This window comes from Macrosteles quadrilineatus, unplaced genomic scaffold (assembly GCF_028750875.1).
Source record: "Macrosteles quadrilineatus isolate MER2022 unplaced genomic scaffold, UCM_ALF_1.0 Scaffold_4__1_contigs__length_99947679, whole genome shotgun sequence".
Classification (NCBI taxonomy): Eukaryota; Metazoa; Arthropoda; class Insecta; order Hemiptera; family Cicadellidae; genus Macrosteles; species Macrosteles quadrilineatus.
In genome coordinates, this window is record NW_026542597.1 from 27,672,660 (window position 1) to 27,698,746 (window position 26,087).

Here is a 26,087-nt window from a genome sequence, read left to right on the forward strand (position 1 = left end):
TTATTTTCTGAAGCAATCATTGTTGAATGAATACAATGCGCGTCGACATTATGAAACAAAACATTTAAAATAGATAGGTAAAATTACAGGGCCGTTAAGAACAGAAAAAGTTTTATCAATGAAAAAGGAAGATTTGCTCTTAAACTCTCCTTTTCAGATTACAAGATATTGAATCTTTTCTTCGTCAGAGTGCTTAAAATGTCGACTTTGTAAGTATAATTTTTCCAACATTTCCGGGGGAGGACCCCCGGAACCCCTCCCACAATGGGGGATATTCCATAGCCCCCAAACCCCCCGGAGGTTTGTGGCCATGCTGGCCTAGAATTAGAATAACCCTCACACCCTCGATAGAATGGCCCCCTCCGAAAATTAGCCCTGGAACCGCCCTTGGAGTGACTTGCGATGTAGTACTTGTGACGGCCCCAAAAATTCCCAGACCTATTACATATCAGTTGGGGAGGTTTTTGTTACACCCTCAAGAAACCCTGCCAGTACCGTCACAAAAGCTTTGCTTTATTTCAAATATAAAAAGAGGGTCTGTAATATTGGACTGTTAACCTCCCAGCTTTCCCAAGTAGCAAAAATCGTTGGCCCAACGTTTCTGTCGATCGTTGGCCAACGGTATGCTTTGGCACTAATCAGCTGTCTGAAATTGTGAAATAGGCATTTGACGGTTCTGGTTGTTTAGGTTTAAATGTCAAAGCAAATGTAAATATTGTGAATTTTCTCATGCTTCCATAATCTTACGAATATATGAAACGATAGTCAAAGGGTTTGAGAGGAAACAGCAAACAGTAACGGCATTTCTTGACATATCTCAAGCATTTGATAAGGTATGGCATGACGGTCTTGTCTTTAAATTGATTAATTTTGGATTTCCAAAATATTTAACCAGTATTGTAAAATCGTTTCCCTGTCACAGGACCTTCTCTGTTAAAATAAGTTCTTCCAAATCATCTGTACGGCGAGTCAATGCAGGAGTTCCACAAGGTTCAATTTTGGGCCCTGTATTGTTCAATCTATACATGGCAGACATCCCTCTTCCAGAAGACGCCTCATTAGCTCTCTACGCCGACGACACTGCTATCCTGTGCCAGCATTCCGACATCCACGAGGCCACGTATTCCCTACAATACTCTGTGGATCTTCTTATTGATTGGTTCTACAAGTGGAAATTTCGCCTAAATTCAACAAAATGTGAAACCAAAATATTCTCCTTGAAAAAACATACATTGCCACATGAAATTCAAATATATGGTAACTTTCTACCTTTGAACCCTGATGACCAGGCCATAAAATATCTTGGAGTATGGCTGGACAAAAAACTTAATTGGAATTACCACGTTAATAAAAAACTGAAAAAACTGTCCCAAGGTTATGCACGCCTTGCAAAGCTTTTCCCTTTAATCAATAGGAAATCTACTCTGAAGCCAGCTTGTACAGTTCTAATCTATAAATCAATAATTCGGCCCTTGATTACATATGCATCTCCTATCTGGGGATTAGCTATATCAAAAAACAAACTCTTCAAAATTCAAGTGATTCAAAACAAAATTCTAAGAATAGCGGTGAATGCTCCCTGGTTTGTTAGAAACAGGCATATACATGAAGAACTAGGAGTGAAGTATATCTCGGCCTTTATTGAAAAAACCACCTCAAAATTTCTAAAATCTTTAAACGATGTTCCTGGTGCATTAACTTTTCATCTTGGTGAAGCAACTGAGAACAGGAGGCTACGTCGAAGGCTCCCTCAAGATCTATTGGAGGAATGAAGCCTAAAGAAGATTAAATTATTCTCTAAATTAATTATGTTACAGGGTGACTCAGGTTTGGGCGAACCCACGATATTATAGTTAATTTCTTATTAATTTTGTTAACACTTCTGTGAATAATGTCTACATTGAACCAGAAATAAATGATGCTGTGAAAAAAAGAAAAAAAATGGAGACCAATTATTAATATTTAATTTCTGACAACAGCTGGAGTTTCAAAACAATCTTTGTTTCCCATGTTAATCTTATGGAGAAATACGAAACTTTAAAGGGCCCCAGGGCCTCACTCTCTAATTATTTACCTAAAGAGAAAGTTTCCTGCACAACTTCACGTTACGCTCTTTCCAATGACTTCAAAAACATGTCAATCGGTTCAGTAGTTTTGGAGGAGTAATTGTCACAAAAATCCTGCTTGCGTATTAAATAAGTATAGATTATTAGATTTTGTTATCCGAGATATATCTTCATCAACAAGCTCGTATAGCAAATAACTCATATCTTATAGTACAAAAATGCTTCATACATTTTCTTCGATTTTATGGTTGTTTATCTTTTAGTACACGCTAGTAATCCTTAATAATGACCCTAATCTAATATTAGTATTTTCACTTGATGATTCTTTCTATCATATTGAATTTCTGTAAATATGAATAGCCATTGACTTTTTACATAATTAAATGGAATACAAAGTTATCATGTTCGTACTTAAATATATTTAAAGTTGTCTGCAGTTTTTCATGAAATGAGTTGGCAATCTTGTTCCATGTTCAACTTCAAGTCCACTTGGAGTCAAGCCCAGAGATGTTCAAATTTATTTGAAACTCAAACGGAGTTAACGATTTTCCCGTTGTGCATTTGCATTGTACACACCAGACACCTGCTTCAGCAATCCCTCCAATTTTAGTTCTTTTGTTCAACCTAAGTTACCCTTGATTATAACTTGTTAAACCTTTTACTTTGTGAAGTCTAATGTAGTTTCTATTAATCATACATAAAATACACATTTTTATCGGAAAATCCGCCTTAGTTTTGAAATTTCCTTTCCATACAAATTAAGATTACAAAAGTGCCTGGTTCATTCCTGTTTTCAACGTTAGTTTTCATCTCTAAGAAACATGTCGTCTAATCAAGAGGACACACCGATTCCAGATATTATTATAGACAAGAATGCTAAGAAAAGGTACATTAAAGGACGATTTTTCGGAAAGGTAAGTTTCTCAACTTTCTACTGAAGATGTTCACAAATGTCTTCCTAGCATGGTGTGAACGAAATGGTAGGCTATAGGCCTAGTTGATTTTTGTAGTGGCTGAGAATTTACAAATTTATAACTCTAAGTTATATCGTTAAGTAAATAAAGCCTAACATACTAATATATTAACATACTAATTTTCTTATTTATGAATTAGGCATAGGCCTAAGTTAGGCCTACTTGATGTCTCCTTTTTAGACTACCGTAGGGCTATTAAGTAAAAAGTTGGATGGATTTTGTACTAGACCAAACTAGGCCTAGGCTATACAAATCAATAACTGTAAAACAAGATAACCTGAGTTAATTAATTGGCGTGACTTTTTGGAAAGGACACAAACACTTGTTGGCAGTAGGTTAAAAAGTGTTACCGGTACCAGTTTGATAGAAAGCAAAGGATAGGAATGAAGAGTGTTACTTTAAGCCGACAGCGAGGTAGATCCAGGTCGCAAGCTCTGTGAGTCCCATTTAACTTGGTTGTGCTGCATGCTTCTAGTTGAGTTTTGGGGTTTAAGTTACGGTTCTGCAGAGAACCTACAATGTATTAAGTTTCTAAGGGTAGGCTATCGGATGTTAACTTACTTAAGTATGCGATGTTGTTTTCATAGCCTAGCCTAATACCGATACCACCCAGTTAGGTATAATAGGCTATTTAAGTAAGGCTACGATTGAATGAACATAACTTAACTCAGGCCTATTAAACCTAACATATAATAAAGGCCTTTATAAGCCTAACATGTTTTTATTTATTTATTTATTTGCCAACCGATTTACACAAATTTTACAGTTTGATTGAGTTGTAAATTGCTCATTATGACTTGATAGCCCATAGGCTACTTACCTGATACTTGATAACTTACTTGATACTTGTGTGCTGTATCATTGACCGACAATGTCGGATAGACTGCGTTATTATATATACATTTAAAAATAAACACTACTATTTACATACATATAAACTTAATCAGGCTGTGGCGGTAAGTAAAACGTGTTCCCCATTTTTAAGGAAGGGCTTTTATATAACTTTTCTAGGGGCTCTTCACTCAGCTCCTCCAGCGAGTACAGTGGCCTATCTACCAAGCTATTTCTGATGGCTGCTTTGAAATAGTTGATGTTCATATCCCGCACCTTTTCCGGCAAGGTATTAAAAAGCCTTATGGCATAGCGAGGATAGCTCTTGAGGGTGCGGGTGAGACGACATCGCGGCATGTCAAGGTGTAGTGCTTGCCGGATGTCATAGCGGTGATGAACTTCTCTTCGGTCAAACAGATGGACATTCCCTTTCAGAAGTATTAGGATGTTCAATACTTATTGACTGAAGACTGTAAGAATGCCCAGATCTTTAAAAAGGGGCCTACAATGTCCGTTGTAGTCGGCTGACATTATGATTCTTACACATACATAGGCTACATAATAACAATGAAAGGAATGTCAAAAGTAACAATAAGAGTAAAGTAGGATGTAGGCTATAGTATCCTATACATGTGAATAACTTGGACAAAGAAAGAACTGAGTAACGATAAGCAAATAGGCCTACATGTTTAGTTAGGGTCTCTTTCAGATGAATATTTTACACTGTTCCATAGCAATTAGGAAGGTAGGTGTAGTTCAGTTTGGATTACAATTTAGGTAGCCTACAAGTTATGTTTACAATAATAACAAACAAGGTTAAATTATAGAAACAAGTTAGGCCTACTTTGATGTTGTGTAATTTGTCAAAGAGAGTAGGTACCGGTACTTAAATCTACAAAGTGTCATTTTGTTTTTGTGTATTTTTTTACATGAGTTTATAAAATGGTGCAATTTTGTAAATTATAAGTTAAGGGCCTATTGTGCTTTATCATAAACTAAACTGATTGCTAACCTTACCTAATAAGATAGAATCAATAAAAAAACATTAGTTAGTAGCCTAAAATATTTTCAAATGCAAATTTTATCCAATAATATATTGTAGACTCTGTGGAACTGTTAGTACCCGAGTCTTGTTTTTTGTTCCCTCAAGGGAATAAGGTAGCCTAGGCCTAACTTAGGATCAAAATTCATGTTTTCGGCCCCTGGACTATATTGTTAAGAAAGACAATAGGCCTAATAGTATTTTTACATAGGCCTACCTCCGTCAAATAGTCCAATAAATGATTTTGCTCAACAGCTTAGCCTACCGCTACATGTTTTGTTGCGAAGACAACATTTTCAAAGCTTGCAGCTCGTCAAAAACATATTTAAAACACAGGAAACATTAATACAGTACGAATACACGATAGACATTTTGATAGCGCTATCATAAGACTAATTTGGTCCGGCGCGGGGTTGGTACCGTAGCAGACTCAAAGTTTATTAACCATAAAATATGAGTCTACTGCCAACCCTGCGCCGCGCCGGACCTAATCAGTATTATGATGGCGCTATCTAAATGTCTATCATGTATTCGTACCGTGTTTTAAATGTATTTTTGACGAGTTGCAAGCTTTGAAAATGTTGTCTTCGCAACGAAACATGTAAGCTATTGAGCAATATCACTTATTGGACTATTTGACGGAGGTATGTAAAAATACTATTATTGTCTTCACAATATAGTCCAATAAAGGAGGTACTTAATGTAAAAAACCTATTATTGTCCTAACTTATAATTTTAACCCCCCGAGTGTCATGCGTCGCTGCAGCGACGCGTAACACGCTTTTTGTAGTGAGTGTCATGCGTCGCTGCAGCGACTCACGAACACTGTTTACGGCAAAGGCTCTATGACTGACTGAATCGGATTGAACTGGATCGAGTTAGGTATTGTTCTTTTCCTTAAATCTGCCCTACTTCAAACTATGCTCTTTTAAATTAAAATCACTATAAAATTCCCTTGTCACTATTTCTATAAGCTTCTACTCAAAACGCAAGTGTCCCTTGGAGAATTCCAAAAATTACTAAGAATTGAAATACGAGGATAACTATCTAAAATTTTGTGGTCTTACTTATTTTTTGAAGTGGAATACAAAAATAACATTTTTATAGACCTAAAAAGTCAATTTTGGGGAGTTAGGGGGGGGGGGCGTACACTTGCCATGTGTTAAAACCTGTTTGGGGCATGTAGATTTTCCCGTGATGCACACGAGCTGAGAAAAAAGGTTTTAAAGAAACATTCTTGCCTATTAATACAGGGCTAGGCAAAAGTCTGGAACCCCCCAGTTAACTTTTTAACGCGTTGCAGTAGGAAAACCAAAGTCGGCACATATTTACAACATAAGAAATTGCACTTTTTCATCAAAGTTACAACTTTGCTCCAGCCCCCAAAATGGGGTATTTTGGAGGCAGCCCCAAATTTTCAAATGTAAACACCTATCATGTGAACCCTCATTTTAAAGAAAGGGGTTATCAAGAGAAATTGAATGGCGCAAACCAGAGGTCAATATCGCCCTAATCAAAATGGCGGCCATTTTAATTATTTAAGATGAACAAGCAAGATAAAGTCTGGACACCCCCAGTTAACTTTAAAAAATTAATATTTAAATACTGACCAAAAGGTGAATTCTCTTTTTCCATAAAGTTATGCTGAGTTTAGTTTTCCTGCTATAGGCCTAACCTGTTAAAAAGTTAATAGGGGATATTTCAAAATGATTGCCATTTTGATTAGGGGTGCAGTATTGACCTCTAGTTTGCACCATTTAATTTGTCTTGAGAAACCCTTACAAATGAGGGGTCACATGATAGGTGTTTACATTTGAAAATTTGGGGCTGCCCCCAAAATATCCCATTTTGGGGGCCGGGTATAAGTTCTAACTTTAAAGAAAAAGTGCATTTTTTATGTTGTAAACATGTGCCGAGTTTGGTTTTCCCACTACCACACGTTATCGTCCAATTTCTAATGTTGGAAATATGTGCCGAGTTTGGTTTTTCTACCGCAATGCGTTAAAAATTTAACTGGGGGGTTCCAGACTTTTGCCTAACCCTGTATAAAGAGAAGATTCAGCTACACACTGCACATGATACACTTGAATATGGAGTAATTAAAAAATGTTTAGTAAAATTGTTGACAGTTACTTAGTAGTTGTTCATAGTCATAGTCTGAGAATTGAAGAAAATATCTATATACTAGACGTACTAAGGTGTTGCAAACTTTTATTCTTGGATTTTACTTACTCTTCATAATCAATTTTCGTGATATTTAATCCAAGTTTTATTAACCGACTTCCCCACTACCAACAAAGGAGGAGGTTCTCAATTTGTTTGTGGCGATGTTTTTTTTTTCTATGTATGTTCACCAATTTCTCTGTGATTCTTTTACCGATCAGTGTGGTTCCACCACCAAAACAACCAGGAGAATTTCTATTTGGTACCTTATATATATAATAATAATATTTGTATAATATTTGTTTCGGTGAAATATTCTGAAAACCTTAAATATTCAACATTTGTTTTGTTTACATTTGTGCAGATTGTTTACATTTGTGCAGAGAAGGCAATAAATAATAATAACATTCCTACAGCTGTTAGTTGAAACCATTTAAATGAAAATTCAGACAATTCTTCATAAAACATTTGCTTCATACTGATCAATAAACTATTTCTTGCCATGGAGAACACATTGAAAAAATTACATTGAGAAAAATGCATTTTGTTTTGGTTACTATAAAAAATGTATTTTAACGTTTGACCTGATTTGTGTATACAGTAATTCTGTTATTAGTATTGAATATTCTGACTTACAAAAACATATATATGTTTCAGTAATGTATCTAGAAAAGACAATTAGTTTTTCATTAGGCCTAATGTAATGGACAACTCTTTCCTTCTTAAGGAATATCTAAAAATGTTTATTTTCATACCCATTGATTATGTAACCTGAACAGGTGACTCAAGCAGTTTTAAAATAATGATTGTTCTGTGGAACTTTTGATTGTGTCAAACAGTTTTGCTTATCAAAAATCCTCAAGTAAATAATATATAAAAAATTATACAGTCACTAAAAATCATAAAATAATTTATTTTTGTAAAAAAATACAACCGACTTCAAACGCTCTAAAAAGAATGAAATAATTTCAATAAAGTAAACTTTTGTATTAGGCAAGCTCACGTATTTAAAGTCGGCGCGGCTCTATGATGATTTTTGATACAAAATTTAAAGAGGGTGTCCATATTGCAGGTGACTATCTATAACTAAAGGTGTTAATCTGTCTTTTTCATAGTTATGCGGTAGTGTTATTTTATTACCGTAATCAGAGATCGGCATTATAGTGGTATTAACGAGTATCGTTAAAAATATTTTAACGCATTTAAATGTTTCTAACTTGGAAAAGTAACGTTTTAATACTAAACTAGCTTCTTTTCCCTATCATAATATCAAACTAAATTATTTTCCTATTCATATAGAACATTTGTGTGTGTTATTTTCATAATGCATTTATTCTGAAGTAAACATAAAATACAAGAAAATATTTCCTTCAATATATAAACAAAACAGTTCAGTATGTTTTTTATATATTTATGTTATCCAGCTACAATTTATAGATTTTCAAAATATACACACAATATTTAATTTCAATCATATTGCAGTTTGAGCCGCGCCGACTTGAAATACGTGAGCTTGCCTAATACAAAAGTTTACTTTATTGAAATTATTTCATTCTTTTTAGAGCGTTTGAAGTCGGTTGTATTTTTTTACAAAAATAAATGATTTACTAAAAAATTAATTGTATGTGAAAAGATGATAACAAAATGTGTTGTAATTAAAAGTTTACGGTAAAAGAAGTTATGTTTGTTTGTTGAAACATTTTAAGCTAAATTTAACTTAATATTTATAGTTTAATATTATTAATTATAATTTTTAACATTTATATGTCTCAAAATCGTTAAAACTTGCAGTTAAGTTTGAAAAATAATAGGTAGGTATATCTTCTTCAAAGTTACAAATGTAATTTTTTGCACATTGATAGCCTATTTCACATTTTTTTTTATTTTTCACTTAACTTTTAAAAATGATTTGGGTTATTTTGAGTAGGGTAGTCCTAATTGATTGGTGTATTAGCCCTTTTTAGGTTCTCGACTGGTTTAAGTTTCCTTACCCATTTTCCTGCTTAGGCTAAGTTAAATGTAATTTGTGCCAAAAAGATCCATTGATGAGAGATGTTGTAAGTGACTTGTTGTGACACTACAATGGTATCTGGGAAACTCACCTTAGCAATGTAATGTATTGAGGAAGTGAAAGATATCTAAAATCGTCATGATGAATGATCTCATTTACAGATATCTAATTGACGATGATATGTAAATCTTGTGAAATGTTTTATTCAATGGCTTTTAGGCTGTCAGGCCTAATACAACAAAGTTGTTATTAATAACATGTTACTTTTAGGGAGGATTCGCTAAATGCTATGAAATTACTGAAGAAGGTAATGCGTCACACAAGTCATTTGCTGGAAAAATTGTTTCTAAAAAATTACTGGCAAAAAACAACCAAAAGGAAAAGATGGTCCAAGAAATTGAGATTCACAAGAGTTTGAAGCATAGGAACGTTGTTGGCTTCCACAGTTTTTTTGATGATGAAAATTTTGTTTACATTGTTCTGGAGCTGTGTAGAAAAAGATCAATGATGGAACTGCACAGGTAAGTCATATATTCTCCAGCTTAAAAATAAATGTGGGTAAAATATTTAACTGGGAAATTTAAGGGAAACAAACAGTAATTCAAAAAGTTTAACTGTGATTCAGTCGGTTACAAGAAAATAAGAGAACTTTCAGAACATATTCTTAAAAATCCACATGACTCGAAGTGCCCCTTCGATACCCCCCTTCAACCCCCCCCCACCCCGATAAACCCCCACATGTAGGAGATTGTTTCTTAAATTTTTTGTGCTATGTTCTGTTTGCAGACGGAGAAAGACCTTGACGGAGCCTGAGGTGCGATACTTCATGAAACAGATCCTGGAAGGTGTCTTGTACCTTCACAATCGGGGAATCATCCACAGGGATCTGAAACTAGGAAATCTCTTTATCAATGATGATGTAGAAGTGAAGATTGGGGACTTTGGTTTGGCAGCAAAAATTGAGTACTCAGGGCAACGTAAGAAGTAAGTGGCAGACTGAATGTTTTTTACAAGCGTTATTAGTAATTTGTCTAAAAACAATTTGTATCTGTTTAGAAGGAGCAAATAGTTGAAACTATGTATGGCCATAAACAATGTTTGTTTGGAGCAATTTTTGTAGGAGCCTATATTGGTGTAAAAATTCATTGTATACTTGAAAATTTAAAATTAGGCTACATAAAATACTAGGTAGGTTAGGTAGTCGTTATGTTATTACACCGATGTAAATTGAATTTAATCAGTTTCAAATTGACTAAAATTCTTAAATTTGTTCAAGAACTCTCTGCGGAACTCCCAACTACATTGCTCCAGAAATTCTCAACAAGAAGGGACACAGCTTCGAGGTTGATGTTTGGTCGATTGGATGTATCATGTGAGTTTTAAGACTAGCCTACTTAAAGAAACATTACGAGCAAAGTTCTAATTTGGACAAAAGACAAAAGAAAAAATCTTTAAGCTTAGTTACTGGTACAGTTAGTGTTTATATATTTTCGAATGAAATGATTCAACTGTTTCTCTTCAAATTTTTGATCTTTTTTAATAGGCACAGAAATATGTTTTATTTACTGTTTATACTTTTCACCCATTTTCCGTCTTACAGTTACAACCTAGAAACAGGTGTACTCATGAAACAAACAAAAAAATAGTTGTGATGGTCACTATATTATTTGGTTACAATAAGAAAAGATAATATGCAGAAAATAATGTACCCTAATTAAATATCAGTTGGAAGACTAAGTGAGCGTTATATAGTCTGAAACAAATTTATTATACAACATTTTGGGACATGTAAGATCAAGATTTCAAAATAAGAATAGCAAGACTTGGATGGTTTGCTCACAAATATTAAAGAATATTGTTTAAATCTCTGCCAGAGATAAGATTTGGTCGAAAGCAGCTGACAGCCCAAGAAACAAATGCTAAGTTATAAAAGAACACTTAGTGCTAGTGATGTGTCAAAACCGAATCTCAAATCTCAAAACCATCAAAACTTAGGAAAGGTTTCGGTTTCGAGATTCAATCACCAAGTTTCGAGATTCAAAAGTTTCGAAATTGAAGATTTTGACAGTTTTATTTTTGAAACTGAAACACAAAGAAATATTGACCACTAATGTTCTAATTAATCTAATATTCATGTTTATGTTGGTGTTAAGTTTAATTGTTTTTTTTTTTTTTTTTATTTGTTGTATTGGGTTTTAAGATTATCAGTCACATTCACATATTCATGTTATGTCACGGTCAGGAGTCTATCTCTTTCAGTTTTGATTACATACTTAATATTTTAGTATTATGTGTATTTTTTGTAACCTTGACCTTTGTAACCAGCTAAGTAAAAAACTTTCGCGTTTGGGCTTTGAGATTCGGGATTCGATTTTTTTAAGTTTTGGTTTCGGTTTTGTGATTCAAAATTTCTGGTTTTGACCATCACTACTTAGTGCTATAAAATTTTCCAGAAAGACGGGATGAAAGAAGTTTCTGCAATACTACTATGTTTTCACTGACTTTCCACAAATGGATTTAGTCTGAAAAACAGATGATTGCCGGCCGCTTTATCAAATAGGATTTCATTATGTACAACTGCACACTAAATTATTTTTGCCAGGCTGATTTTACATATTTTAGTTATTGAACACCTCATGTTTCATAAACATAAGTTGGCCTAATCATAAACATAACAAAAATTTACACTAAATTTAATCTAATTCTATAAATAAAAAATTACAACAAAAGTTTGATAAGTTACTTGTCTAATATTCTAACAGCAGCGAGGGGTTACAAAAATCAAATATATAAACAAACACATAACCTCTTAGAGAAGATGAGTAGGCTTAGTGATTGTCAAGTCGGTGTGAAACATTGCAGATGTTGCCTTTTTTGTTAGGGTAGTGTGCCAAGAATATCATATACGTCAATTTTCGTGTGTTCATTCACCAAAATGTGTTCATTCACCCTACTTGTATGGTAAACAGTAAACACCTATTTTCCGCACTAGTACGTAACTAGTGTACATGTTGCTTGAATTCGAGCAATTGCAAAGTATTACAGAAGTTATTTCAAAACGAATAACAGTCATATTTACAATGAGTTTCAAAGAGTCAACTCAAAGATTACTGGTGTGTAACTCAGACCATGTTTATCTTCGTTATTGATAAAACCTAAAGCAATCCGGCCGGTTTTCTCCTTCTCAAAATGCCTCGCTGAACAGGCAACACAGGTCATTGATAGAGGGCCAATTGAGAACGAAAAGTGGTTTTTGTGGTAGTGATAGGGAGCATTTGTAACCTAATAGTTGAGATTGTCCAGGGTCAGGTGCTGACTGTGTTGAGTTAAGCCTATTACGCGCTATTGTTCTGTAACTGCGGTCGTTATCATGATTACGCCTCCTGTCTATGTTTCGTTGTCGTCGCGTCGGGGGCATTTAAAAGAAAAAAAACAACAAATAAACTAATTATAGCTATACAAAACAACGATAAATGCACAAATTTAAGTTACAATCATGCTAACACGATCCGTCATAGCGACACAAAACAACGATAAATACACAAATTTAAGATTCAACCATACTAACACCATCCGTCTTGGGGGTTATGTTTACACAGACTCAAATAGTAAATAAATGTACTCAATGGGTTTCATTGAATTGAAGAATAAATAACAGCAATTAAATTATACAGCTGATCAACATGTAAGCAATTATGTTCTTCATAAGGATAACATGGGAACTTTCAAAGCCACTGGGGCAGAGCCCACGGGACTTTTTCAGAAATGTAAGGCCAGTTTGCAAATCTACGAGACACGCTCTTTCAAATGAGACGTCAATGGATAAAATCGGTTAACAAATGGCGGAGGAGTTCAACCGACAAAGTTTCATGTAGCGTATTAATTATATAGATATACTATATCAGTACACTCGGGGGTTATAGTTTTCTGCAATTGTCTATTGTCTATTGTATTTATTTCAGTATTGTGTAATTTTCCACCCAGTCATTTCTTAATAAACTTTCCCTCTTGACAGGTACACACTGTTGGTGGGCAAGCCGCCGTTTGAGACTTCAACACTGAAGGAGACGTACTCTCGTATCAAACGGTGTGAGTACCGACTGCCCAGTAACATCGCCAAACGTCCTGCTGGTGCTCTCATCAACGCAATGCTCCAGTCGGAACCCGATAAGCGTCCTACCATTAAACAGATTCTTGCTAGCGAGTTTATGGTTGAAGGTAAATCTAATGTAGCAATTGTTTGTTAGTGACTAAGCTTATCAAAACCGAACTAAGGACCAACTAAGTTAAGTTAACTAGGCCTAACTTAGTTAGTCAACTAAGTTTCAAAGTTTTATTTATGTATATTTACATTTTTTTACTTTTAAACGTTGAAGTTCCTTATCCTGATTATTTCTTCGTAATTTTATATTGAAATGTTCTCATCCGTGTTACTACTCTACTCTTGTTGCAGGTTTCTTACCCGAGCAGCTGCCAGCGTCATGTCTCACTATGGCACCTAGAAATGACACGTTATTCAAGAACATCGACAGTCCAAGCCGTAGACCTCTCAAAGAATTTAATAGTGAGTGGTACAGTTAGTGTAAAAGATTTATTTAATGTTCAAAGCTGAAAATCAAACCAAAACATCTGAACAAAAAGTACAAAAATTGTACGGTATTTAAAATTTGTGAAAACTAATTTTAAAAGTTTTTACTGTGTGGAAATGAATCTTTTTCTTGAAGTGGCCACATGTACTCGGACTGTACTTGGCCTCGTCGACACAGCCTAAAGTATGTTTGGCAGCATCCTCCGACCTCATTTAGCCCAAACTTCTTCATATCCCTCTGGACCTTAGCACAACTTCTGGATATACCGTAATCAGAATATGAAATAAATCAAGCAATAATGAATAGTGCTTTAACTCATTGAGTAATATAATTTTTATTTTAAAAATTGTTGGGGGAAAAATAGAAGAAAAATACTTTTCATTGAACATAATGTGAGTAACAAACACTTTTTACTTTCTCCCCCTATACCATAGTATATGGAGAAAGTATTGTTTTCCTTGTCAAAATTTTCGAGTTTGAGTTTTGAGTGGATATATTCGTTTTGGGCCCCCCCCGGACCCAAAAAAGTGGTTTTCGAAGTGATGTCTGTGTGTGTCTGTATGTCTGGATGTGTACAGAGCTAGGGACTACACCTGTGGTCCGATTTCGATGAAATTTGGTATGTAGGTTCTAATCCATAGTATCTCCAGGCATTTTTTTCATTTTTTGGGAAATTAGATTTTTAATGGGGATTTTCCCATAAAAATCCGGAAAAATCGGATTTTCTCAAAAATTCCCGAACGATTTTGATAAAAATTTAGTATGTTGTAGCCCTTCAAATTCTGAACAAAATAAATTATGTTATTTTCCCATAAATACCCCATAAAATAAAGAAAAATAGGATTTTAGAAAAAAAAATCCTGTTTTATTTTAACATAGTATGTTATGCTCCTTAAAGTATTGATAGTTTTTTTGAATTTAAAAAAAAATTAATTTTTAATGGGAGTTTTCTCATAAAACCCCATAAAAAACGGGAAAATAGGATTTTCCCAAAAACGGCCCGAACGATTTTGATAAAAATTTTATATGTTATAGTCCTTTATATTCTGAACAAAATGGTACAAATCCCATTTATGTAAAAATTATGGTTCAAAAGTTATTGTAAATTATGTTATTTTCTCATAAAAACCCCATAAAATAACGGAAAAATCGGATTTTCACAAAAATGGCCCGAACGATTTTGATAAAAATTTAGTATGTAGTCCTTTAAATTCTGAACAAAATTATACTAATCCCATTTCCGTATATTTACTCTCACCGCTTACACATGATAAAGGTTGTTGACAAACTTATGGGAGAAAGTATGTGTCAGAATGCTGATACTGTTTATTTTTCTTTTTAAAGTTTAATATTTTAGTAAATTTTTATTATGTGCAGCTGATTTGGAGACTTGTGTCCAACTTCATTATAAAAAAAGCTTAGGCATATGCTCAACACTTAACTTATAAATTCCTTTTTTATGTTACAAATTGCTGATTGCATTGCTCTATATTTTGAAAACAGTTGTTAACCCTAGTCATTTGGAACTTTGGCAAAAGTAATTGCTGTGTAAGTGTTTTTGTTTTCATGATCTATGACAATTAATTATGATTTGTAGTAGTGATGGTAAGTTGTTTTATATTTACTCTGCTGTTAAAATTGTTCATTTTTGCCTCAAGCAACAAAAATTTACATGACAGATTAGAAAAAATACTTGGAGTCTGCGTTATATCAAAGCCCCACTAGAAAAACAGACCATGCTGCACTGCGGGCAGCGCAACACTACGTCACAGTGGTTGATAGTTGTTCTAAAGTTGTTAAAAGCCAGCCTACCTAAAACATGGGATATGGCAATGAATCTATCCACAAGTGTGACGTCATGGATCCTGCAGCATGGCCTGTTTTTCTAGCGGGGCCTTGGTTATAAGCGGCTATGTCCTGATAAATGCGCGGTTTCACGTACACACAACTTATAAATCAAATCAAATCATTCTTTATTTGTAGTTTCATTAAGTAAATACAATGGCGTCATACAAAAATATAACTTAAAACTAGTACAAGAATTTTTTTTTGTGCTTAACAATATGATGAGTAGGGGTGTGCGAAGCAGCAAAAAATTTTCGATTCGAAGCAACGATTCGATTCAAAAGATTTTCGATTCGATTCGATGCAACTCGATTCGAAGCAATACGGTATTTTTCTATTCATAATTGTCAATTGAGTGGATTAACAATAATTAAAATGTATCACATTTGTGTAATACAAATTTTTGTTGATGTGGTATTAGGCCTATTTCATACTTAACATATGAATTTTAGGTGAAAAAATATTTATTTTCAATCATATGTATTAGAATAACTGCTGGAAATACCAGTGAGCTGCTTTACTTGCCTATTTCATAATTTTTACTTGAATTGGCTCAACTGCAAGAAAGAAGAAAATATTTTTTTTATCAAGACATTCATTCTCATTTTAATAACTGTTTAAATAACTAAATAGGTGCCGGTAGCTAAATTACAACAAATTTGAATGGAACTTAATATAAAAAGACCATTAAGAAATAAATTTACATATCACAAGTTTAGGGCCTGTGGACCGGCTTCAGGACTGCAAGCAAGAAGAAAATAAAAATAATATGTTTCCACCATGCAATATGTATCATTCATTCCCTGCCTCCTAACCTCCTTAGTATAATAACCTCACACTTACATTATTTGTTACATCATAATAAATAAAGAATTATTATTGGCATCAGTAGGCGTACAGCTTTACCTAGACATTATTTTTATAGGGCCTAAAATAGTAATAGGCTAGAAGCAACATGTCAAGTGGAGAACTCATTGAAGAAAAGATATTGTGTAAACTAATTTCCTATAAAACTAAAAAACAGTAAATAACATACAAACATTGTTTATGGTATAATTAAAAAGGACTAAAAAATGCATATCATGTCATACAGTAGTATAGACCTACTGCAAGAGATTAAAATCCTAAAACAACTGATTTTGATAGCTAATGAATGAAAAGAATTAAAAATCCATAAAATAAAGCCAAACAATATCACAACTAATTAGGTACCCGAAAAGTAACTCTTAAATAATATATAGAAGATTAAAATAATATTAAATCAAGAGACAAGAAAGTTAAATGCTATCTTCTAGCCTAGTACCCTTGGCAACACAGGTCAATGTTTTTAAACTACCCTCAATGTTTTTGGAACAGCAGGGCCTTTTTCTCTTAAGGAAGGGTAGTAGTATGTCAACAAAAACAATGAATCAGTCTCACCAGCCAGGCCCGGGCAACGATGTGTGAATTCAAGGTCATAGACCCTCCCCCTCCCCTCTTACACCACCCGGTTGCTACCCAGTTGCTTCAATTGCAGACAAAATGCAAGTGATGAAACAAGGGAGTAGAGACAAAGAAATATATTTCTTTATTCAAAGACACAAAACTGTTAGAGATTATTTTCAAAGAAATTAATTCAATTTAATTTGTGAGTTGTAAATATTGTATTGGATCTTAGAAATATATTTTTTTAACCCCATCTAACCAAGATACAGATCTGTTCACTATATCAGATATTTCTTTTGTTTATAATTTATTATGTAAAATAATAAAATATATTTTTAATTAGGTATTGAATAAACAATAAATGATTATACTAGTATGTCTGGATAAATAGTCTTTCTATTCTTTTGACTTTGTTTTCTTTGCACTGTTAGTGTTGCGTCACGGCTTTTGCTTGTTACTCTTATCAGTAGACGACTAGACCTGGCTCTGGCTAGAGGCAGTGCGGCAATTGCTCTGTTGTGTCTTTATTCTTAAAGGTCGTGAGCCAACTTAATTTTTAATTCTCATTTGAACATTTTAATTCTTCTGTAATAATAGATATAATAATATAAGAGTGTTTCTTTGGAAATAAATTATTCTTTTTTTTTCTTTTGCCCCAACAAAAATTCGGGGACGGGGACCAGCAGACACCTAACAAAAATACCAAATGAATCAGTCTATAACATTAATCTTACTAGTTAAGTATTAGGTAACAATTTTTCAGACTTATTTTTAAAATGATTTTGGAGTAACCTACCTTGTTTTGGCTAGGTTCACAGTAGTAAAATATTTCACACACTGCTTACATCAAGACAAAAAACAAACCTCTAATCATTTGCAATGTCAAAACAAAAAAATATAAAACAATTAAAGCTATATTTAATGCAAAGAATGTATTAAATAAGAACGCCTTCGTAAAGGAAACGCAACAGCAACGCGCTCCTGTATTGCGGGTATTGCATTGACTTTCTGCAGGCGTTTTTCGTATATGGATACTGACTCCCTCGTGAATCGAATCGTTTTTTGACCACCACTGAATCGAATCGCGATTCGATGCATCGAATCGAATCGAATCGAAATTTCGATGCATTTTCGATGCATCGCACACCCCTAATGATGAGGAATTTAGTGCATGCTATTGATTCAGATAGGATTCGAGGAATTCCTTCATGGAGTAAGCAGGTCTGTCTATCAGCCACTTGTGAAGCTGTGTTTTCAGCGGTTTTCCCTTATAAAAACTACGTTGAGAAAAAGAAAATTAACTAAGGGGAAGCAGGATGGGTCTATTTAGTGCTCCCTAATCTCGGTGTTATGTCTTCTCCTCCATACTCCATCCTCAAGCGCCGGGCCAAATACCCTTCTAAGGACTTTGTTTTCAAATGTTATTATTTTCTGATCTGTCTTTTTGCTTATTAGTCATTACCCACGCTTCTGATCCATATAGTATAACTGGTCTAAATATTGGTTTTTGTAAATACGTAATTTGGTGTTGTGTGATAGTAATTTTGAGCTAAACAATTTGTTACATACATAAAGGGCTCGGTTAGCTGAATTTAACCTGCTAATTGTTTCTAATTCTTTATTGTTATTGTCTGAATTAGGAGTGTGGCCTATTTTATTGTTAATATCACAATTTATACACAAGCTCAAGCAAAAAGATCACCACTAACATTGATAAAACAAAAATAATATTCTGAACTGAAATGGGGTGACATAATACTAATTCTGGAGGAACGTACAATGCAATTCCAATTTCATATTGATATTTACTAAAAGAAAATAATCACTAGGCCAATAAAAAAAAAACCAATACTGTATCCTTGTTTATGTTTCAAGTGCCAGGAGTTTAATTTATTTTAGGGATGGTCAAGTCTCGAAATTTCGGGAAATTTTCGGGAAATTTTAAATCTCGTTACACGAGACGAGATTTCTTTTTGGCCGAGATTTTTATCGAGACGAGAATAAAAAAAAAATTAAAAACGCCTGCAGAAAGTCAATGCAATACCCGCAATACAGGAGCGTGTTGTAGTTGCGTTTCCTTTGCGAAGGCGTTCTTATTTAATTAATTCTTTAAATGTAAATATTACTTTAATTATTTTATAATAATATTACTTTAATAACATTTGAGAAGTTTTGTTAAGTGTAAGCAGTGTGAGGAATGATTTATTACTATAAAAATTTTTGTATTATTTTTGTATTTAAACAATTTTACAAAATCAGGTAAAAATTTTGAACGTGCATTTCCCGTTGTGTATGAGAAGGGAAATCCCGTCTCGAAATTTTATGAGAAATAAAAAATCTCGTCTCGTCTCGAACTAAAAATCCAATCTCGTCTATCCCTAATTTATTTGAGTGTTTGTTGTTTATTTAAAACATAATTTTTGGGGTTTCAAAGTATATAAGTCGCATATTTTTATTTTCTATATTTTTTTCTGGAGTCAATTTATTTAAGTTTTTATTTGATTGCATACCTAATACAGTAATCATTTCATTAATTTTGTAGTTATTTGTATCCTAAGTTTTAAAATCCCTGGTTTTGACCATCAATATGGCCTACTCAAACTATTGACTTAAATATTGACACAGAGTTTCTTTACAAAATAAACGGGTTCATTTGTGATTGCAGGAGCTAATTAAGTTTGCTAAACAACTAGGCCTAATCTGAACTATTGGAGTACCTAGCCCAAATAGGGTTCGGTGCCAAGAAAGGGTATGTGAAATAGAAAAATACAATTTTCTTATGCAACCAAGTACCAGGCGTAAAAGTAATGCTGATGCATATTTAATTGTAACTATATTTCTATTTAATTTGAAAAGTTTTAGAATAATGGAAATTAATTTAACTGGCAACAGTGCTGTTGTCAGTTACTGATTCATATCAAATACACAGACTTTTAACCTAAACTGAACAGACAACTTATTGTACACTTCCTATGTTGTATTGTTTATATAGTCTATCACACAAACGATCACAGTAACAATAATTAAGGAAGAAGTGAATTAACTGAAGCACATTCTATGTTTTTATAACAATTACAGCTGGACCATATAGAAGGGATTCCTTCTTCAGTATCCACTGATCAATGGTGTTACTCAAACGTAGTAACGAGCTGGCTCCAGATTGAGTGTAGTTCTAATAATTTATTTTTGCAGATGAGCATAGTCCGGTGCCGAAGGTGAATGCATGGACGGCCAACACTGTCAAGCTGCCAGGAGTGACACTGACAGCAGTGAGTGGACTGGTGCCCAAAAGCCGGCCGGGAGTCAGACAGAGTCTACCGGCCGCGGGCAGTGTGCCCATCATGCCCAACAAGACTACAGAGGAGTGCTCCGCTCATCTGCGCTCTCTGGCCCAACAACTGCAGACTCTATTGTCCGCACACCGACCCTCCGAGGCTAAGAGGCAACCTGTGTCACTCTCCAACCTTGGTAAGTAGTAGGCCTACCCTGTGCCTGTGATCGATTTAGATTTAGTAATAATAGCCATGAATTGAGCTATTGACATCGTACAGATGTTAATTAAGTTATTACCGATTTCTGTAGAAGAGTTAAGCCTTAGCATTTTTCTTGTCACACAACTATCAGTAGGAAGTAGGTATATTAAAAACCAAGGAAGCAAATAGAATTTTGACAGTTGCATGCTCTATTTTTGCAGTTCATTCAACTAGTGTATGTTAATTATTTGTGACAATGTTTACTTTATAAATTCCTTACTGTTATGTTTTTATGTGTTTGTTTTCACAAATTGTTAAAATAAGTCTCTGTTGGCTATCTGTACCAGTACTGACTATTATTTCCATTGACAGAGGAGTTGACCGACCCAGCGGCTCAGCCGTTCGTCTGGATCAGCAAGTGGGTGGACTATAGTGACAAGTATGGCTTCGGCTATCAGTTGTGTGACGATGGTGTCGGGGTCATGTTCAATGATCAGACTCGCATCGTACTGTTGCCCAATCAGACGTAAGTGTGTTGTCACCCATAGAATGTAGCACTACTATGCAAGTAATAGAATTTTCAGAAGAGTCTAGTATCAAGTCAAGTGTCAAACTGGTTCAATGCTTTTTAATATTTCATCAAATTTTCAATAAATGATTGTGGTGAATTCTTGACACAGTCGACTTTCATTAACACTACCTACATTTATTTCACTAGAATTAGTTATTCTAAACATATCAAAGAGTTAACATTTTGATACAGTTTTAACAATTATTTTTCATTGAAAAGCATCAAAACATAAGTCAAGAGGATTATTTGGTGTAAGCAGATTAATTGTGTACAATAAAAGTCATAGAACGGTAGTAATGTAAATATATCAATAATTTATTTATAGGATAAAACTATATTAATAATTAACCTGTAAAATTACTCAACAAAAGTTAAAAAACCCCATGGTTAGTGCATCCCAAGTATTGTGCAGGCCTATAAATCTTACTAACAACAACTCACAAAAACGTTACAGTAAAAATGTAAAATGAATTAAAAAAATTTGTGTAACATATTAGCCTAGATCACCCCTCTATACATTCTTCGAAATTAACATCTTTCTTATGGTCTCAAGACAAACATTCATATCATTCTTACGTTTAACCCTACATCATGTGCCAAGGGGAAGTTTCCTTTGTGTAATAGACCTTTTTTAATAAAAAATTGTTTGAAGTTCATTTTAGTTACTTTTTATTTACAAACTGTTGTGTGTGATTTCTGACTTCTTTGCTTTTCTGACATTACCGCAGTTGGCCAAGGTAGAATAGTCGAGACTCCTTTTTATTACAATACGTCAAAGTGGGCAATATCAAAATGGATTGAAACCAACAAGATAATTGGGAAATATTGTCAGTTTGAAAATCCAAAATCCACTTGTTTAGGGACGTTCACTACATTGAGCGCACTGGTGAAGAGTTTTACTACACGATGAACGCGACTCCTCCGGAGATAGAGAAGAAGATGAAGCTGTTGTCGTACTTCCGACGTTACATGACGGACCATCTAATCAAGGCTGGGGCGTCGCACGCGAGACAAGAGTGTGACAGACTGACTAGGGTTCCCTACATGCAGTGCTGGAAACGGTCCAGCAGTGCAGTAACCATGCAGCTCACCAACGGAACAATACAGGTGTGTACAACAGGTCTGCAAATCCAATAGTCGATAGTCAAAATGTCTTTATTCATTTTTTTGTACAATTATTTGCATGAATACTGTCAAATTTGGGATTACAGTTAATAAATTACATGGCACTAATTTTCAAATCACATTATTAACACTTCATCACATAAGCCTATTATATACAAAATTGTTTTTTAACTATGACTCTATTCGTAAACTGTATATTTAAACTATAAATTTGTCAGGTCAACTTCATGGACCACACAAAGGTGATCGTGTGTCCACTCATGTCCGCCGTGACTATCATAGACGACAAGAAAAACTTCCGCACATTCCGGCTAAGCACGCTAGAAGCGTACATTTCTCAGCCACAGTTCCAACGAGTCGCTGAGTGTCTTCATTACGTGTACAAGAAGATTCCAGAACTGATGTCCCCTCAAAACTGATTGGAGGGCTTTGCTCACTTTTCTCTTCCAAAGCCTTTCAAGGTAGGTTGATATTTTTACTTAATTTTGCTCAGCTTCTCCCAAGAATTTTTATATGATCAGGGATAGTTTTATGGAAAGCTAAACATGAAAATGTTAGTTTTTGCTAATTAAGCTATCCATTCGATTGCAGTTGCAACTAGTTTCGGATCCTATTTGGATCCATCATCACAAAAGGATGTTTCCTTACTTCATATGAAGAGCGTCACATTTTTAACACATAAATAAACTAACATTTACACAAAACGATACGAACACAGAAGAAAACATTTATGGTAACTGATCAGTTATAACAGACTATGCTAACCCGGCAGTGTTCAGTGTGTTGAGTCCAAACTCAACTCTGGACTCAAATACCGCCGGGTTATCATTCTGTTTACAAACTTGTTATTTGTATTTTACGTAAATTCAATATATTTTTCAAAAGCTCAGCTCGGCCTCGGTTTGATTGAAAATCTCAGACTTGCACACCTCTATGATTACCATACGACTGTCACATTTTCTACTTTCAAATAATAACTTTTACGCTAATGCTATAGTAAGCTGTCAAATATCAATAAGTTTTGTTTTGTTTATTGTTGGAATAGTAAATTATTAGTTTAATATTCACTTGTAATCTTCGTCAATAACTGCTCCAATTTAAAGAAAAAATTGCCTTCTGAAGAAAAGAAACTAAGATTAGATTTACTACAAACCAGTATCTCATTTCATCCTATTGTTATCTACTAAACAAATTATATTTTACTCTACATAATATGTTAATATTATTAACATTAAATTTCATTAAAAGAAGTTTTTGTTAGGCCTAATTAACTTAAAAAAAAGCTCAGCTCGGAAAAAGCTTAAGCTTGATTGTAAATCTCAGGCTCACTCACTTCTACTCAAATGTAAGAGTTGGATTATGTAGAGTCAAATGTATAATATTTACATCCATATGGAATGTGACGAATAATACTAAAGCAAAGCAGAGCAATGTACTTGTTCTTACATTACAAATTTTGTTCACTGACCCTGAAACAGCAACCGTAAAGACATAAAACTTCCAACCAAATTCCAGCAACCGTAAAGACAGTGATGAGTCAGATTAGTGTTGGGTAACCGAGTATGTCGGACTATTCTGTTTACGCTTTATATCTGTTTACGTTTGTCCTTTTTAATGTCTCCTCCAATACATAGTATATGAAGAAAGGTAGGCCCATTGTTTTTGTCAAAACTTTCTAGTTCAAATTTTTGGCTGTAAATATTCACTAAGGATCCCCCTTTGAACCCAAAAAGTGTTCAAAGTGTATGTATGTGTACGAGCTATAGACTACTCCTATGGTCCTAATTTGAAGAAATTTTGTATGTAGGTATTTAGTCAGATAGTACCTCCAGAGCGTTTTTAATTTTTTAATTTTGATACTTTTTTGTGATATTCCAATAAAACTGTAATTCATTTTACAATAACAGCCGATTTTACATTTAGAATTTCGTGGTCCTTTTAACCCTTAACAAAAGTGGTACAACCCTCAATGCTGTAAATAGGCCTAACAGTTCAAAAGTTATTGCAATTTTTGTGATTTTGTTTCATAAAATTTCATAAAAAGTGGGCCACTTGTGTAGTTGATGGCTCTGTACAGGTACAGTAGCTCATGGGAGATGTTTCTATCAGTTGGCTGGTACCGTTTACTTTACATTTATAGTATTTTTGTTTGTTACAGGTTCAAACCTGTCTGTAGAATGAGACGTAGCTCGCCATTTTGAGTATATATTAATATTTATATTGTAATAGAGATTATTTTTTTAATGTTCAGTATTCTATGTTTTATCGTATTGTCTAAGTTGGAGTTTTATATTATATAAAATATTTATTAATGAATTCATTTAAAAGGTGTACTGTTCTTAAAAATCCTACTCTACTATGTATTTTATCAGAAAGTTTAAAATTCTCCGTATTTAAAAGCAGATTTTTATAAATTTGTTCAAATGTGATTTTTAAATTTCAGTGAACTTAATTTTTGTTGACAGTTCACATATTGTCATCAAACAACAGAACAAACTTAATCTACAAAGTTTCTGCTACGTTCTTAAAACCTTCACTAATAAACACAAACTAAGTAGGCTAGTTAAAATTTGTATATATTTAATTAATATTGATCTATTATTTGACAATGAATACTGGCAATTATTCTTAGTAAGATTTTGTATAGCCTAGTTTTAATAAAATTACTTGTATTCCTCTTTGTTGTTGTGTTAGTAAAATTTACTTATTGACTATTTGAATTAGAGTGTCCTAAAACCAGTCTGTTTCTCGTTTTTCTTCAACACTGTGATTATTACTGCTATTTTAACTATAAGTTTAGAATGTTTGGAACCGATGCAATAACTACATTCTAAAGTAGGGTACATTTGTTTTTGTCTGGATAGTAGTTCAATACTAGTTAAAATTATTGTGTTCATCTAATGAAATTAATTTAAATGAAATACCTTTAGTGCCATTTACCTTAAAAAAACTATAAATACACTGCATCAAAGTTTGAAATAAGGTTTGAATACGTATTAGAATGTTACTAACATATTGTATGTATAGTTGTCGGGAAACGTAAAATTATTTTGTAGTGGACTTTTTACTGTTCAGGGAATGAAGTCTTCATTCTATAAGTTCAAGACAAAGATCTCTAGGCCTCTTGAGGGCTGTTAACTTATTTACCATGGGTAAATGCTTTTAAAGTTACATGATGAAACGACAAACTTAAGCCTGTACACTTACACCTGGTACAGCATTGGTACACCTGGTACAGCTGTCAGCAACCTTTGCCCAAACTCCAAGTGACTCTTAATTCATTTGATGAATCCAGTGTCTGTTGCTAAAAAATCTATGTCCTCCATATTGTTAACCCTTTTTATTGTGTGTCAATAATGTTTTATTTGTAATTGTGTTGTGTATTGTTTTTGTGCTTTCAACTATCTTGAACACTTTCCTTATGTAAGTTAGTTTTGTATCTATTTCTTCTTCCTTAATGATATATCAATATTTGTATTTTGGAACCAAAATTTAAAATGGTAAAGTACGGTACTTTTACTGTACATATCACAACTTTAAAAATGAGTGTATTTTGTTTGAAGGATGGATGTGACAACTATAAAATAAGTTTTAAGTCCTTAAATCTGTACACCCATTCAAAGATCTGGTTAGTAAATTCGGTCTAAAACATAGATAAGTCAACTTACAAAGAGTGTTTCAGACTGGGTTTCAAATATTTTTTAAATCCAGACATTAAGGTAACGTAAGAACTACAGATTGTTTTTCGTCTTCTTCCATCCAATACGTGCCTGCCTGGTCAAAGTCAAAGTTGTTTCATATTTGATGCCTTTTAGCTATAAGATTGCACAATAACACAATGTGTTCAGATTCTGTTATAAAACTCGTTATTGAGTTGTTGAACTAAATAAATATTAGTTTATTGACATGTGATTCTTTTTCATCCTTTGCTAAATAGAAACAGTTTGTTTCTAGGTAAGATGTGTTTTTGGA

General features: G+C 33.7%; 1 protein-coding gene across 1 annotated transcript; it reads left to right on the forward strand.

Moving 5' to 3' along the window:
* The first annotated feature begins 2,637 nt into the window (after positions 1-2,637).
* Positions 2,638-26,020, forward strand: LOC128991835 (serine/threonine-protein kinase polo). Its single transcript, XM_054415043.1, has 11 exons — positions 2,638-2,980; positions 9,358-9,608; positions 9,874-10,071; positions 10,364-10,459; positions 13,103-13,305; positions 13,541-13,651; positions 20,139-20,414; positions 20,792-20,945; positions 21,851-22,097; positions 22,334-22,576; positions 24,274-26,020. Exons 1-10 carry the CDS (start codon positions 2,888-2,890, stop codon positions 22,532-22,534), a joined length of 1,830 nt encoding a protein of 609 aa, XP_054271018.1. The 5' UTR covers positions 2,638-2,887; the 3' UTR covers positions 22,535-22,576; positions 24,274-26,020.
* Positions 26,021-26,087: the final 67 nt, after the last annotated feature.